Source organism: Monopterus albus, unplaced genomic scaffold (assembly GCF_001952655.1).
Source record: "Monopterus albus unplaced genomic scaffold, M_albus_1.0 scaffold199.1, whole genome shotgun sequence".
Taxonomy (NCBI): domain Eukaryota; kingdom Metazoa; phylum Chordata; class Actinopteri; order Synbranchiformes; family Synbranchidae; genus Monopterus; species Monopterus albus.
In genome coordinates, this window is record NW_018128079.1 from 115,242 (window position 1) to 128,453 (window position 13,212).

Genomic DNA, 13,212 nt, shown 5'->3' on the forward strand with positions numbered 1-13,212 from the left:
TATTTAAGTAAAATCATGATTATTTGGAAAGTTGTAGTAGAGTGGCACCGGCTGCCCTGATATACACTGTTCTGCACGAGTCCTCCTTTTCCTGAATATATGATAAGTGCAAAATTAACACCCATACAGCCAGTAATCATATATTCATTCTCTTTCCTGCTGGTAACAACTGGTAGTAGCACCAATCTCCACGAAGCTCCTCCTCCTGCTCCGCGGCACTAATCACCCCTTATACAGGGCTGCTTTGTTGTGAAGATAGATGCCAGAAGGTTATGAGGAGGTTGTTTCGACTGACTGCAGCGGGATTCACTCACACTTAGAAATAAAAAAATCCATCCAGCTCCAACAGTGAAGCAGCTCACCGGAGAACAGAAAAAGACAGCAGCTTCTTAAAGGACAGAGTTAGGCTACCGAGGCGATACGAGGATCCATGAGAAACCCTTCGAATAGACTACCGCTCCAGTATCACGGTAGGCCACGGTCACAGGGATGAATGTACTGTTACAAGCAGACACTAATGACCAACCGTGTAGAAATCAGAGAGCTGCGAGTGAAATCAAATCAGCAACATTAAATAAGACAATGGGCTTTAGCAAATAAGCTGCAAGCATATAAACCTCCTAAATGTTGCCGGAAAAGCGCCAATAAGATCGTTATAGTAGTAATAGTGTGAGGAGTGTAAGGTAAACTATAAGAATAATGATAATGACTATGGCTGTTTTATCATTTTTATTTGTTTGCCATGTAATTGACACTTAAGCACCGTTCAGTTTAACAGAGCTAAAATTTGGACACCGTTCTCAAGCTGTAATACAAACAGCCAGAGAAAATCCCTCATCTTAACACATCCAGCTGCCAACATCTGTGTGCAGGTTGTGTGGGCCTTGAGCCATGGATGCCGGGAGGCTGGAGCAGCAGGTGCTCAGTGTGGAGAGAGGCATCGCCTTCCTGAAGCAGGAGCACGTAGTTATGCTGACGGGTCTGCAGATGGAGATCACACACCTGAAGAGACGCTGTCACGGTGGGTCTGACCTGCTGCTCTCCATCTCTTTATGTCTACTAACCACTTGACAGCCCGTTTAACTGTTTTTTGTCTGTTGTTTGTGGTTCTCATCCTCTTGTCTGCAGAGCTAAGCTGTGAGCTGGACTCCAGGTTTCCTGAAAGAAACACAGCAGGTAAGAGGCTATAACTCCTTTGCTGACAAAGGGGAAAACTGTAAGTTAGAAAAGGTGAATATATCAAAAGTATGGAGAGGAAAGGACAAAAGGCTTTGCAGAGCAGGACTGGACATTCACTTCACAGCAGACAAAGGACTTCACATTATAAAGGGAACAATGCTGAGCTATTGTGCAACATCATTTTGAAACATTTGCATTATTATAAACATTATGAATGATTATATTTACTCATATTTTAATGATATATGGTTCATATGGGTTTTTATCATTACGTATAGTTGTTAGTAATAGGGATGTCACATGTTTAAAGGTACAGAGATTTTAAATCTGGGTAAAGAGACCACTTCTACTGGACTGGTACTTAGTATCGGCTGAGAACAAAGTGAATTAGTGCGTCACTAGTTAGCTGTTTGTGACAGAACTTGTCCTGGTAACAATGTGCTCTGTGTTTGCTGCAAGAAATGCTCCATAAAAATTTTTTCCATGTGCTGCATCAGACAGATAGGTTTATTACTGAGCATGTTTACTTTGTAAGAGAAAATATAACATTTTTCATGAAAGGTTGGTAGACAGAAACATTTATTTGGAGACCAGAGCTTTCTATGTATCTTGTGAGGCTGCACTGAGTCATGCAACATGAGGAGGAAACAGAAAAGCACACTGAAAAGAAAATTGTTCAAAATGTAAACTGAGGCGAGTGGACCTCGCAGCTGAAATTTAAGATGAAGCACAGGAAAAATGTCCTAATGGATACAGTCATCATCCTCAACACTCTGTTTGTGTGTAAAGTGCATATAATATACACTTCAGTCCATGGAGTGTGTATGGATGGATTAGTAAAGGGGCCTATTGGACACAGACCCAGGCGCCCAAGGGTTTAGGGGCTCCCTAGACCAGAGCCTCTGTTTGAGGTGACATTTCTTGTTGGAAAGTCAATCAAATGACCTGAAAAAAGACACAAAACAATCACAGGCAGATGCAACAAATATACACAAAGTGTTTGCAAAGAGATGCGATATGACCACAGAGACTCAAAGCAACTACAAAAAGACACAGAAATACTACAGACACATAAACTGACTGCAAATTAATGCAAAAATGACCACAAAGAGAGGCGTAACAACCACACAGTCACAAAACCAGACACACAAAATTATCACAAAAGACACAGAATGACCAAAAAAACTCCAAACAACCACAAAGAAATTCAAAACAACTTCAAATTCATGCAAAACAATTACAAGGAGACCCATGACTGCAAACAGAGAAAAAAAGGCCACCCTGCTGTTGTTTGTAGTCACTTTGGGTCTTTTTCACTCCTGGGCTCTTGTTCCATTGCAGGAGTAATGAGCGGTTTTTTACGTGTCTCTTCTCAGGAGCCTGTTGTGTCATAACATGACAGTATGTAAAGTAAGGGTACCTTCAAGGGTAAGATAAGTCTGGAAAATGGTGTTGTTTACTGTGGAGCTCTGAAGATTTATGACAGCATGTCCTGACAGCCCCGTCTTTGGGGCCAAATAATGGGTAAACATTATTTAACTCGTACACTGAGCTTCCATATGAATGCGCTCCCATTCTTTGGCGCATTTAATTGTGTATTATTGACTGTGTTTATGTTTCTTAGAGGCGGAAGCAGAGCTGGCAGCACGTTGTGAGGCTGCAGAGTGTCTCCTACGGGACCAGCAGTGCATGATTGTCACTACACGTGGGGAGCTGCGGGCTGGCCGGGCACGAGCATCAGCACTCGGAAGGAGCCTCAGAGAAGAAGAGCGACATTTCCTGGAGGAACTGAAACGCCGCAGCCACCAGATCACGTTACTGAGTCGTGAGTTGCAGCGTCAAAATGTCACTACAACAACCCTCTGTCATGAGCTCCACAGCGCACGTTTAAAATTGTTTCAGCAACGGCAGTGCACAGACTCTGTTGCAGAAAGGGAAGGGGAACCCAGAGGAAAGGAGGAAGAAAAAGAAGAAGAGGAAGAGGAGGATGAAGATGATGATGGCGAGGGCTCAGAATGGCTTCTGTCTCCACCTCCTCCAGAGAGGTGAGACGCAGGAGGCGTGTCAGTGTGAGAGAGGAGAGGGTCAGAGCTTGCGTTCCGCAGGAGAGAGTGACATCACCACAGAGGCCACACCCCATGCCAGACCCTGCCCTGTTCCTGGTGCCACTTAGATACCGCCTCCTTCGCTTGAACCAACCAATCAGGATGCAGGATGGAGAGGGGATGGAGGATGAGTGGGAAGATATAGAGGACAGCAGGGTGCACAGAAGGGTGGACATGGGAGCAGGAGAGGGAGAAACTGCTCTGTGACAGATGAAGATGGAGAGGTGACGTCTTCCAGCAACATCTGATAAAGTGATTCTAGAAAAAGTTTGAGAGAAGTAACCTTGTGATTGTCTGTAGATTGCAGGAGGTTGATACTTAGATTTAGCTGCACAAGGGTGTGTGATCAAAGCTACACATAGACATATTCACTGAATTTGTCACACTGATGGTACAAAAATCTTAGTGGGTCAAAAAAGACTGAATGATGGTACTGTTTCATTTGGATGCCTTTTGAGTTTAATGATGTTGATCATGGCTTTTGCCTGTAATTAGTAGCCTTGCCTCTGGGTGTATGAACATTTACACCAAACTGTTCAAAGTGGCAACCTGCTTTTTCACTGCACTAGCCATATTCCAGGTTCAGAAAGTCGCACCAAAAGGCTTAGGGACATTTTGTATGATTTGCACTTTATTAAATTCATGCAATGTGCCTAGTAATGGCAGAACAGTATTTCTGTTGTCATGTTTTTTCTGATTTTTTTAGTGGGCATTTTTCACAGCAGATATTTTGATTTGCCATATGAGGAAATTCACAGGTGACAACACTAATAATGTGTCTGTTCCAATCAAGTGTCCCGGTAAACCATGGAAATGCACCAGAATGAACGACACTAGGACCCTGGAACAACTAAAGGGAGTTCAAGCATGATTAATTTCATTATTTACACTTGTGCTTTTTCTACTGTGGCCAAATGTCTTCTCTGATAAAGGCCCGTTGCACATGGTTATAGTGGTGTTCACAGGCTTTTAATCAAGACCCCAACTGTATTTTTTGTGCTGGCAATAGCCATAGCTAGAGTCATTATGTTTTCAGGTTCTTTCATTCCATTTTTGTGAAAGCGTTATCACAGGAATTCCTTGGACATCAAAGATGAACTGATTATTAGATTATGGCAGTCACAGGTCAGGGTCAATGTGTCCTCATGTCCACCCCATTCCCACAAACTTGACTGATTGGTGGAGGTGTACAACTGTGAGGTGGTCATTTTAGTTTATGACTGTAAATTGAATATCTTTGGGGTTTGACTGTTGGTCAGACAATATGAGACATCAGAAACATCTTTTGACTTAATTTTTTCATTATTTTCTTACATTTTATAGACCACAATTACCATAAAGTAATTAGCATTTTTTAAATGTAATTTAAGCATTGATAAAATACTACAAACTACGTACAAGTAGTCAACGTACTGTGCACCTGCAACCCGTCTCCTAGCATGAGTCCCCTTCTACAATGTTCCCACTGCTGTCTTGGTGACTGTGCCCAGAATTTTAATGTCTCTCTGCAGTGCTGCCAAGGCAACCAGAGCGTGTGAAGGGAGTGGAGACCAAATACTGGAGGTTTGTTTCTTGGACTTTGTGTCTTTAGAGCGGTGTGCTGAGTCATGCCATATCGTATAATTTTCACAAGGGCTCAAACTATGAATAGGTGCCAGACATCCTGCTCCTGCTATTTATACACCTTCTGCACATGCTCACATTCAAGGATGGTAGAGAGTGCGTGGATTGGTCTGAATACAGGAAGTTACATCATGACCAGCAGAGAGGTTGGCTTCTTCTGGACTGAGATGGATGCTAAGTGTGTGAATGTGTATTTATGTGTGTGACTAGAGAGACTCTCTCTTTCTCTCTGGCCATGAAAGGCAGACGCACACACATGCAGTAACATAGTTTGTGTAATATGGTTTTGCAGCAAGGACAGGGGAGAGTCCTGATCTTGAGGAAAGTCTGGAAAACAGTGTGCGGCAGGAGTAACACTAGAGGAGCCTGGAGATGATGACACATACTGGCAGTCCCTGGCTGGTAGGACACATACTGTAGATTGATCACACAAATGTCGTATTGATGTTGTTTTATTAATTCTGTTGTTTGAGATAGATGCATAGATTTCAGCTGCATTTTTGTTTTTGAATAAGATGTGTTAAGCTCTGATGTGTTCATGACATTAAAACTGTATCCATTTAGGTCTGTTGTGTTTAGGTTTAGATAGCTGAACTGTAACTTAAAGGCATTTTTACACTAAAACTACTGTATCTGTGTTCCAGGATTCCCACATGTCCATCATTATTCCAGAGATCATCTGATGGGATTTTGTCTCTGAGGTTTATCAGTCCTCTTCACTGTAAGGTGACAATGCTGCAGGAACACAATGTAATCTTCCTGTAGTCAGCTGTTGCGAGGGTCTTAGTTGCTTGCATCCACACGTCATACAAATGCACACACGTGACGGTGACAAAGCTGTTTACAATTTATACTTAGCAGCTTAATTCAAAGTGATCATGCATTTAGGGGACCTAAACTACTTAAAAGAGACACAAAGTGACTACAAAAATACACACAATGACCAAAATGGGATGCAAAACTACCAAAAAAAAGCACAAAAAAACACAAAGAACACAAAACAACCAGTGTGGGTGTTTCATATAAGACTGTAGTTTACCTCTAAGTTTCTCTCAATAGCTCGAAACCCTATAAACACTTTGGTCTTCTCTCCCTTAGGTCACCTGCACAGTTACATTGCAGTTTTGTGCACAAAGGCACCATGGGAAACATAGTTCAGTGCTGTGGCACATTGTCAAACTACTTTAAGTGTAAGGATGCACCAGCCCAGGGTGAGGCAGAAAGATCCCCTCTGCTGTCCAGTGAAGAGAGTGAATGTGAATCACCAAGTCTGCCAGATGACTTGGAGGACGATGTGTTGACCGTCTCTGCCAGTGTGACAAATCTAGCCCCTGAACCGGAGCACTTCCTGTTTCCTGATATCATTCTAAGCAGCAGCCTGGGAGGAGACATGACTCTGGTGGAGCCGATGGTGTGTTTGCTGGTGTCTGAGGAGGAAGATGGAAGAGGCGAGGGAGTGAGGGTAGATGAAGGACAAGAGAGGAGCAATGCAGGGAAAATCTGGGGGTATTCTGAGGTTGAGACACAGACAGAAGTGGAGACACAGATGGGTATGGGGGTACAGACTCAGACAGAGTCACAGGCAGAAGTTCAGACACAAACAGAAACACTTGTGTACAATAACAAGACTGTGGTGAGAGATGTAAACACGCTAACAAACACCGGCACTAGACAAGAGATGGCTGCAGATGTTAAGAAAGAACATGAAATGCTAAAACGGCTGGATGTGCTCTCAGAAGTACAAACAGATACACAAACATCACAAGAAAGACACTCAAGAATTGTCACTGATATGCTGCTGCAGAAACAAAAGAAAAGGATAGTGGATTCTACAGCCTGGTCTGACATAAACATTTTTGCAGAGCTAGAGTTACCAGGGAAAATGGAAACACAGCAAGAGACAAACAAACTGGCCTTTGGAGATATAGACAAGGAAGCTGAACAGGAAAGGCTGAAAGAGAATCACATCCATGAGCATATTCAAACAGAACACAGTGCTGAGCTAAAAGAAGTGTTAAACTCTGTTGAAAGAAATGTCTTCAAGTTGCAACAGAAAACTATTGGTGCTCAGGAAAACATAGACTGGATAGAGCAGCACATACTGCAGAAACAAGAGGCCATAAAAGACAAAGAACGAAACAATCAGTCAGAATGTACTTCAGTGGTGTTGACTGAACAAAATATTAACAAGGTAGATGTTGCAATGGAGTCACAGAAGCCAACAAAATACAGCATCAGAAACACTGATACTGTGCTGTCAGATCAGAAGGTAAATGAAGAAGAACATCATATTATCCCCACAAAAACTAACATAATTTGGTCTGAGGACCAGGCAGATTATATTCACTGCCAGGAAAACCTGCACACACCACAGAGGGAAGAGGACAACAACAAGACTGGTCTGCAGCATGTTTTGGAGTTAGAGACAGTTTTGCAACCACTGGAAGAGGATGGAGCTGAGATGAAGCAAAAAGACTTCGGACCTGCAGGCACCAGACAACAACACTGAACTATGTACTAAACAGACATTTACCATAAAACACCTGTGTATTCTGTCAGACTTCTGTAAATGACCTCAAACAATAAGCAACAATGGCAAATGAAAGCCAGGCATATTGCCAGTGTTAAAAAGTAGGTTAACCTGGTTTGGACAACTATGGTACCACAGCCAACAAACGGATGCAGCTACCTCATCTTGGAAAAGGTTGTTCTGTACTGAGAAGAGAGCCTTATCTAATGAATGTCTATGTGCAGCCAGGTATACACATGGGTGACAATTTAAAACCTGAATGAATGAGTGGTGTCTTCCAGGACGACAGCGCCCCCATCCATATAGGGCGCAGTGAGTCACTGAATAGTTTAATGAGTATGAAAATGATGTAAATCATATACTGTGGCCTTCGCAGTCACCAGATCTCAACCCAGATGAATGCCTCTGGGAGACTTTGGACCGATGTGCTAGATAGACAGTGTCTCCACCACCAACATCAAAATATCTTTTAGAAGAATGGTGTTATATCCAATAGAGTTCAGTCAATGTCAGGCTGCACTGAAGTTGTTCTGATGGCATGTGGTGGCCTAGCACCATTCTAAGACACTTTATGTTGGGTTTTCCTTTTATTTGTCAGCTGTTGTAGTTATTGTTGGGATCTATAAATAAACTCTGTAGACTGTAACTTTAATGGCAAATATGTACAACTCTCCTCTTTTGTCAGAAAAGTGCATAAACCTTGCACACTAAATAAAATGCTGCTAGATGAATGAGGAACCACATTAGTTTTACGTTTGTCTCTACTGATAACAAAAAGAGTAATATACTGAAACTGAAAAATTCTTAGATTTCTAAACGACTTGCTGTTGTCTTGCAATCCCCTGTGTGTCCACTAGGCTTCACCATTGTGCTAGGAACACTTTTCAGAATGAGATACAGTAGGTGGTTTGTCTACACCTAAATATCAAAATCATCTTTGTGGCTGGTTTGGATGTCTACTCTCCATTCATGGACTACTGAATGGGCCCATCGGGTACAAGCCCAGGAGCTCCAGGGTTTATAGGGTCTCTATTTGAAGCCCTGACCTTTTCTTGTTGGAATATCCAGCAAATTACTTGAAAGAGACATAAAGCAACCACAGAGAGAGACAAAACTACTACAAACACACAAAACAACAACAAATACATGCAGAATGACTGCAAAGTGACATTATGACCCAAAACAACTACAAAGTGGCACAAACATACTACAAAGACAAATTAGCAGAAATAAATGCAGAATGACCACATGCAGATATATAAAAACTATTCATTCATAGAAATACTGTAAATACATAAAATGACAACACAGACATAAGTGCAAAATGACCACACAGACCCAAATAACTAAAAGGAGACTCAAAAAGGTTGTTTAAAGTAACTTTGTCTCTCTGAAGGGTGGGTGCATTTTATAGATCTGTGCCTAGGGACCCATTATCATACCATGCTACTAACAGGCAGTTATACTTGATGCCTTATTGTTGTCATTAATATCTAGATGACTGTAGGGGAACATTAAGGATCTGGGCATTATTTTATCTCTTCATTCTACAATGAATCATATGGCCTGGGAGCTGTTTTATTGTTCAATTTGTGGAGCAGTTGCATGATTTGTCTTTCATTACATTCTGTCTTTAGTGACAAACTTGTCAGACTTTACACTTAAAATGGTCTAAATTCAAACTTGTGTACGTTAAAAATTATAACATGTCCAACTTATATTTGTGTTTTCCTTTTAATTATAAAAGCGTGGGACGTGTAAGCTGAGTGGCTACGCTCACCACAACGTGCGCGCTGCCGATATCCACACAGCGACCGTTAGCCGGGGCCGGGCAAATGCGGTACCAAAGAGGAAAAAAATCTGGCTGACCGTGCCGGCTGATGTGAAAAGTCACAGTACCACGTCGAAAGTAGGATTGCTATCACACGCTTCGACCTGTCTACGGGATATGAGAATCATAAATAGTCATAGGGTAAGTCTGAAGTTTTTTTAATATATATATACGTGTCTCTATTTGTGTTTGGGCACTTAGATAACACTTGTTATTTTTGACGACGAATTGCCTGCAGTGTCTGCGCTCTCCCGTTCCGATCTCAAAATGGCGGTGAGGCCGAAAGCTAAGCTAAGTGGCAAAGTTAGCATTTTCAACGAGCACCGATTCAGAGACTAGAGGACGATATAATCTAATTGTGTTATTATGTATCTATGTTGGACGTGACTGTCACTTTAAAAGCTGTTCTTTGTTTTTCGGTAAATGCGTGACTCCTATGGAGACACCTATACTAGCTGAACATTTGGCTAACGTTAGCTGCGTCTATTTATGGAAGTTCAGTGTGGATGAGCTAAGGTAGTTCGTTAACCGGCTAAGCTAACATAGGTGCTGCTATAACGTTATCACGGCTGGGTAAACTATTCTGTCGCTGCTAGACATTGCATACAGTAAATGCTATATTCTAAATATGAAATGTTGACCTTAGCTGTTGTGGGAAACTCTCAATGTTTTAATAACGTTATAATAGTTAAACCAGTACTGGAGGCTGTCGATATAACGTTAATCAAACGTGGGTTGCATATTTCATTTCCCTATACATTTAACGGGAAAATGTTAGTGTTAACAAGAAGATAAGTTGTTTAGGTGTTTGTTGGCTTAGATCAACGCCCCTTGTGTGTTGTAGTATGGTGGCTGTGTGGTTGTTTAATGCTAGGCTGCTCAAACTGACAGCTCCAGTTAACGTTATTGTGCTAAGCTAACGTTAGCAGGAAAGGGCGTTGCAGAGCCATTACTGCAACTTTGCCCTTGTAGCCATCGAAGCTAGGAAAGACGTCACTCCGGCCAGATTTTAAAATCAGAGCCATCCTCCAAAAGATAAAGCTGCCTTTTAACCAGTTTGTTATTTGTTGTGCATACTGAAATCTCTCATAAGATAATCTACCAGTTTTTGAGGACTCACAATCAGGGTGGAGACTACAAAAGGATCAGCATGAAAGAATTTCACTTGAGACCTAGCAAACCATCTCGTGATAAATTTCACTTGCTAATTTAATGCCTGCCAATGCCCAGTAGCTGCCGTTGCAAAGCATTAAATGTGAAGGCTCATGCCAGCTAAAAAGAATAAAGGTAACGAAACTTTCAGGGTTCTAGATATTTTATACAGCAAGGACTGCCTCCCCGATATCTCAGGGGTTTACCGATTATGTTCTCAGATACAGTAACACGTTGTTGTTGCTAGTTTAATTTTGCTACCTGTAACCCCATGTATTCATTTGCTCCTCTGGATGACAAAAACTACATCTATTAAAGTACAATACTTATTAACTGAAAAATCAAAGATATATTCGTATTGGGCTATGTTTGGCAATTTTGTCACTGTCTTGTTACATTTAAATCTTGACAAGACATTGTGTGTTTTAGATAAAGGTTCAGTAACTTCTGCTTTATTATGGGGCAGTAGACTTAATATCACAATACGTCCTGCTATGGAGATTAACATTGATTAATAAAAGGTAATGAAATCTTGTAGGTTGCTATTTAACTAAAATAAGATGGATCATAAAGTGTGATTTGTAATCAGACTTTGCCTTGTCAGCCACTGGGACTTATCTGGCCTGAAGTTTGCCCATAAGGAGGATATTGCTCAGGAACTTGACACAAACGGTATGATAGCTGACTGTCAGTGGTGTCAGTGCCAGTGCCAGTAATTCGCCCATAAGGAGGATATTGCTCAGGAACTTGACACAAACGGTATGATAGCTGACTGTCAGTGGTGTCGGTGCCAGTGCCAGTTTGTTTTGATATGTTTACATTGATTGTCTTCTAAAATTAGTGCTACTTTTTTGTAAATCTCCCCTTCCTTTAAAAATAGCATTAAAGTAGCAAGGAAGCAATGAGCCTCCTATAAATGTTATTGAATTTTATTTACATTTGTTTTATTAATGAAGGCAATTTTGACACAAGACTAAATTATAACAGTGAGTCAGGGCATGTATACCTCTGGCTCTACTAGTAAATGATGATTATGTAAAGTGGCTGAATGATCACTGAATAGGTGTAGGAACGTTGCCTTATGTGAAGATAATTTCAACAGGTTCCTGCTGGCATTTCTAAAAACTAATCCCTGTTTTACTGCATACAGACATTTTGTAACTCAAAATGCAAGATATCTCTCCCAATGTTGTCATGATTTTGAGTACAGTATTTGAAATTGTCTATTTCAACTCTGGTTTAGTTACAAGGTCAGTGTAGCCATTGTGCCTCAGATGTAGGAAGGTGTCAATTCAGAATCTTGCTTCATGAAATGTTGCCTTTTTTCTCAACACACTGGAGATCAAACCTGTCAACTATAAATTGTGACTTTATACTGGATGGCCCAAGTTAGAATATGGGATTATTTCTGCATAGGAGATAACCACAAGTGTTAACATTCTCTTACTTTGGTAGAATCATTTTATTGTATGAGAAGTCCCTGGTAGGAAAGTGGTTAAGGCGCAGCGCTCTCGCCGCTGCGGCCCGGGTTCAAGTCAGGGTTGCGTCAGGAAGGGCATCTGGCATAAAACACGTGCCAAATGTCAACATGTGAGTTGTCAGTGTGACGATTCGCTGTGGCGACCCCTAAACTGGAAAAGCCGAAAGAGACTTTCATTGTTTTGTATGAGAAATGGACTCAGTGGTCAGTCACACGGGCTGTAAACGATGCCCTCTACATTATTTCCTTTTGATAATGAATATTTGTCTGTGGGTGGTGGAGAGATGGACAGAAAACAAGGGGGAGAGAGAGAGAGAGAGAAGGGGAGACTGTCAGCGGTCAGGCTTGGACCACCAACGTCACACATGCACTTGTGCACGTGTGTGGTACGCTGTAACCATTTGGCTAATGGGGCATGACCCTTTGGTTTATAAGACTGAACATTTTCTCACTGAGTAGCACTAAGTGTAGATAACACCTTGCCTTTCAACACAATAAATGGAGGACTTTCTACTGATTGACATCAGACCTTACACCATCACGTATTTATTTAGCATACTTTCTGTATTCCTCTAAAGACTGTCTCTCAAATACAGATGCTGGTGAAGCTCAGGAGTCTTAGGCAGATTCAAAAGTTACTGATAATGTCTTTGTTATGTAATAGTCTAGAAGGTTGGTGTGGTGGTTCAGATGTAGGAGTGTGATGATACACTTAGCTCATGAGATGAGACGACATGCAATACTGGGTTCACAAGAACCCATCTGATATTTTAACACTGTTTTTAAGAAATCTACAATGACAAAATATATGACTGGAAAAATAATACAATTCGACTGAAAGTCACAAAATGCAAAACAGTGCAGGTGCATTTTGAAAAGTTTTAATTAATCATCTTTTGAAAAGTTTTGACTAATCATCTTGTAATGAGTGTCACTTCAGTTTTACTTTGAGTATGAATTATGCAGTAAAAGACAATATGCAAGTGCTGTGCAAGGTTTTGCCAACAACTTGACTAACTGGCTTCTCTCCTGTATGATTTCAAACCTTATAAATGTGCATCAAATCAAATTTTATTTGTATAGCGCCAAATCACAACAAAAGTCATCTCAGGACACTTTACAAAGTAAGGTCTAGACCTTACTGTTATCACTATTATTACATAGGGAAAACCCAACAAATCCCCCTTGAGCAAGCACTTGGTGACAGTGGGGAGGAAAAACTCCCTTTAACGGAAGAAACCTCCGACAGACCCCGGCTCTTGGTGGGCGGCCTTCTGCCTCGACCGGTTGGGGTGAGTGGATAGAGGAGAGA

General features: G+C 41.4%; 3 protein-coding genes across 6 annotated transcripts in view; all 3 read left to right on the plus strand.

The window, feature by feature from the left end:
• The first annotated feature begins 383 nt into the window (after nucleotides 1–383).
• Nucleotides 384–3,491, plus strand: LOC109970466 (coiled-coil domain-containing protein 92-like). Its single transcript, XM_020618032.1, has 5 exons — nucleotides 384–470; nucleotides 873–1,021; nucleotides 1,129–1,176; nucleotides 2,804–3,224; nucleotides 3,353–3,491. The coding sequence occupies exons 2-5, from the start codon at nucleotides 892–894 to the stop codon at nucleotides 3,489–3,491; spliced, it is 738 nt and encodes a 245-aa protein (XP_020473688.1). The 5' UTR covers nucleotides 384–470; nucleotides 873–891.
• A 1,768-nt stretch (nucleotides 3,492–5,259) lies between these two features.
• LOC109970460 (uncharacterized) lies at nucleotides 5,260–8,167 on the plus strand. Of its 3 annotated transcripts, none has more exons than XM_020618025.1 (3): nucleotides 5,260–5,309; nucleotides 5,552–5,633; nucleotides 6,006–8,167. In XM_020618025.1, exon 3 carries the CDS (start codon nucleotides 6,049–6,051, stop codon nucleotides 7,414–7,416), a length of 1,368 nt encoding a protein of 455 aa, XP_020473681.1. In that variant the 5' UTR covers nucleotides 5,260–5,309; nucleotides 5,552–5,633; nucleotides 6,006–6,048; the 3' UTR covers nucleotides 7,417–8,167. The 3 variants fall into 3 exon arrangements, with proteins under 3 accessions (XP_020473681.1, XP_020473682.1, XP_020473683.1); XM_020618026.1 differs by having other exon boundaries at nucleotides 5,552–5,628; XM_020618027.1 differs by having other exon boundaries at nucleotides 5,552–5,608.
• A 1,041-nt stretch (nucleotides 8,168–9,208) lies between these two features.
• LOC109970459 (lissencephaly-1 homolog B) overlaps nucleotides 9,209–13,212 on the plus strand; it is a 17,962-nt gene continuing 13,958 nt past the window's right edge. The window contains exon 1 of one of the 2 annotated variants that reach the window (XM_020618023.1): nucleotides 9,209–9,409. The gene's annotated coding sequence lies outside the window, so the exon portion shown is untranslated. Of the gene's footprint in view, nucleotides 9,410–9,516; nucleotides 9,542–13,212 lie in introns of those variants that run through there. The other variant, XM_020618024.1, reaches the window with a different exon arrangement.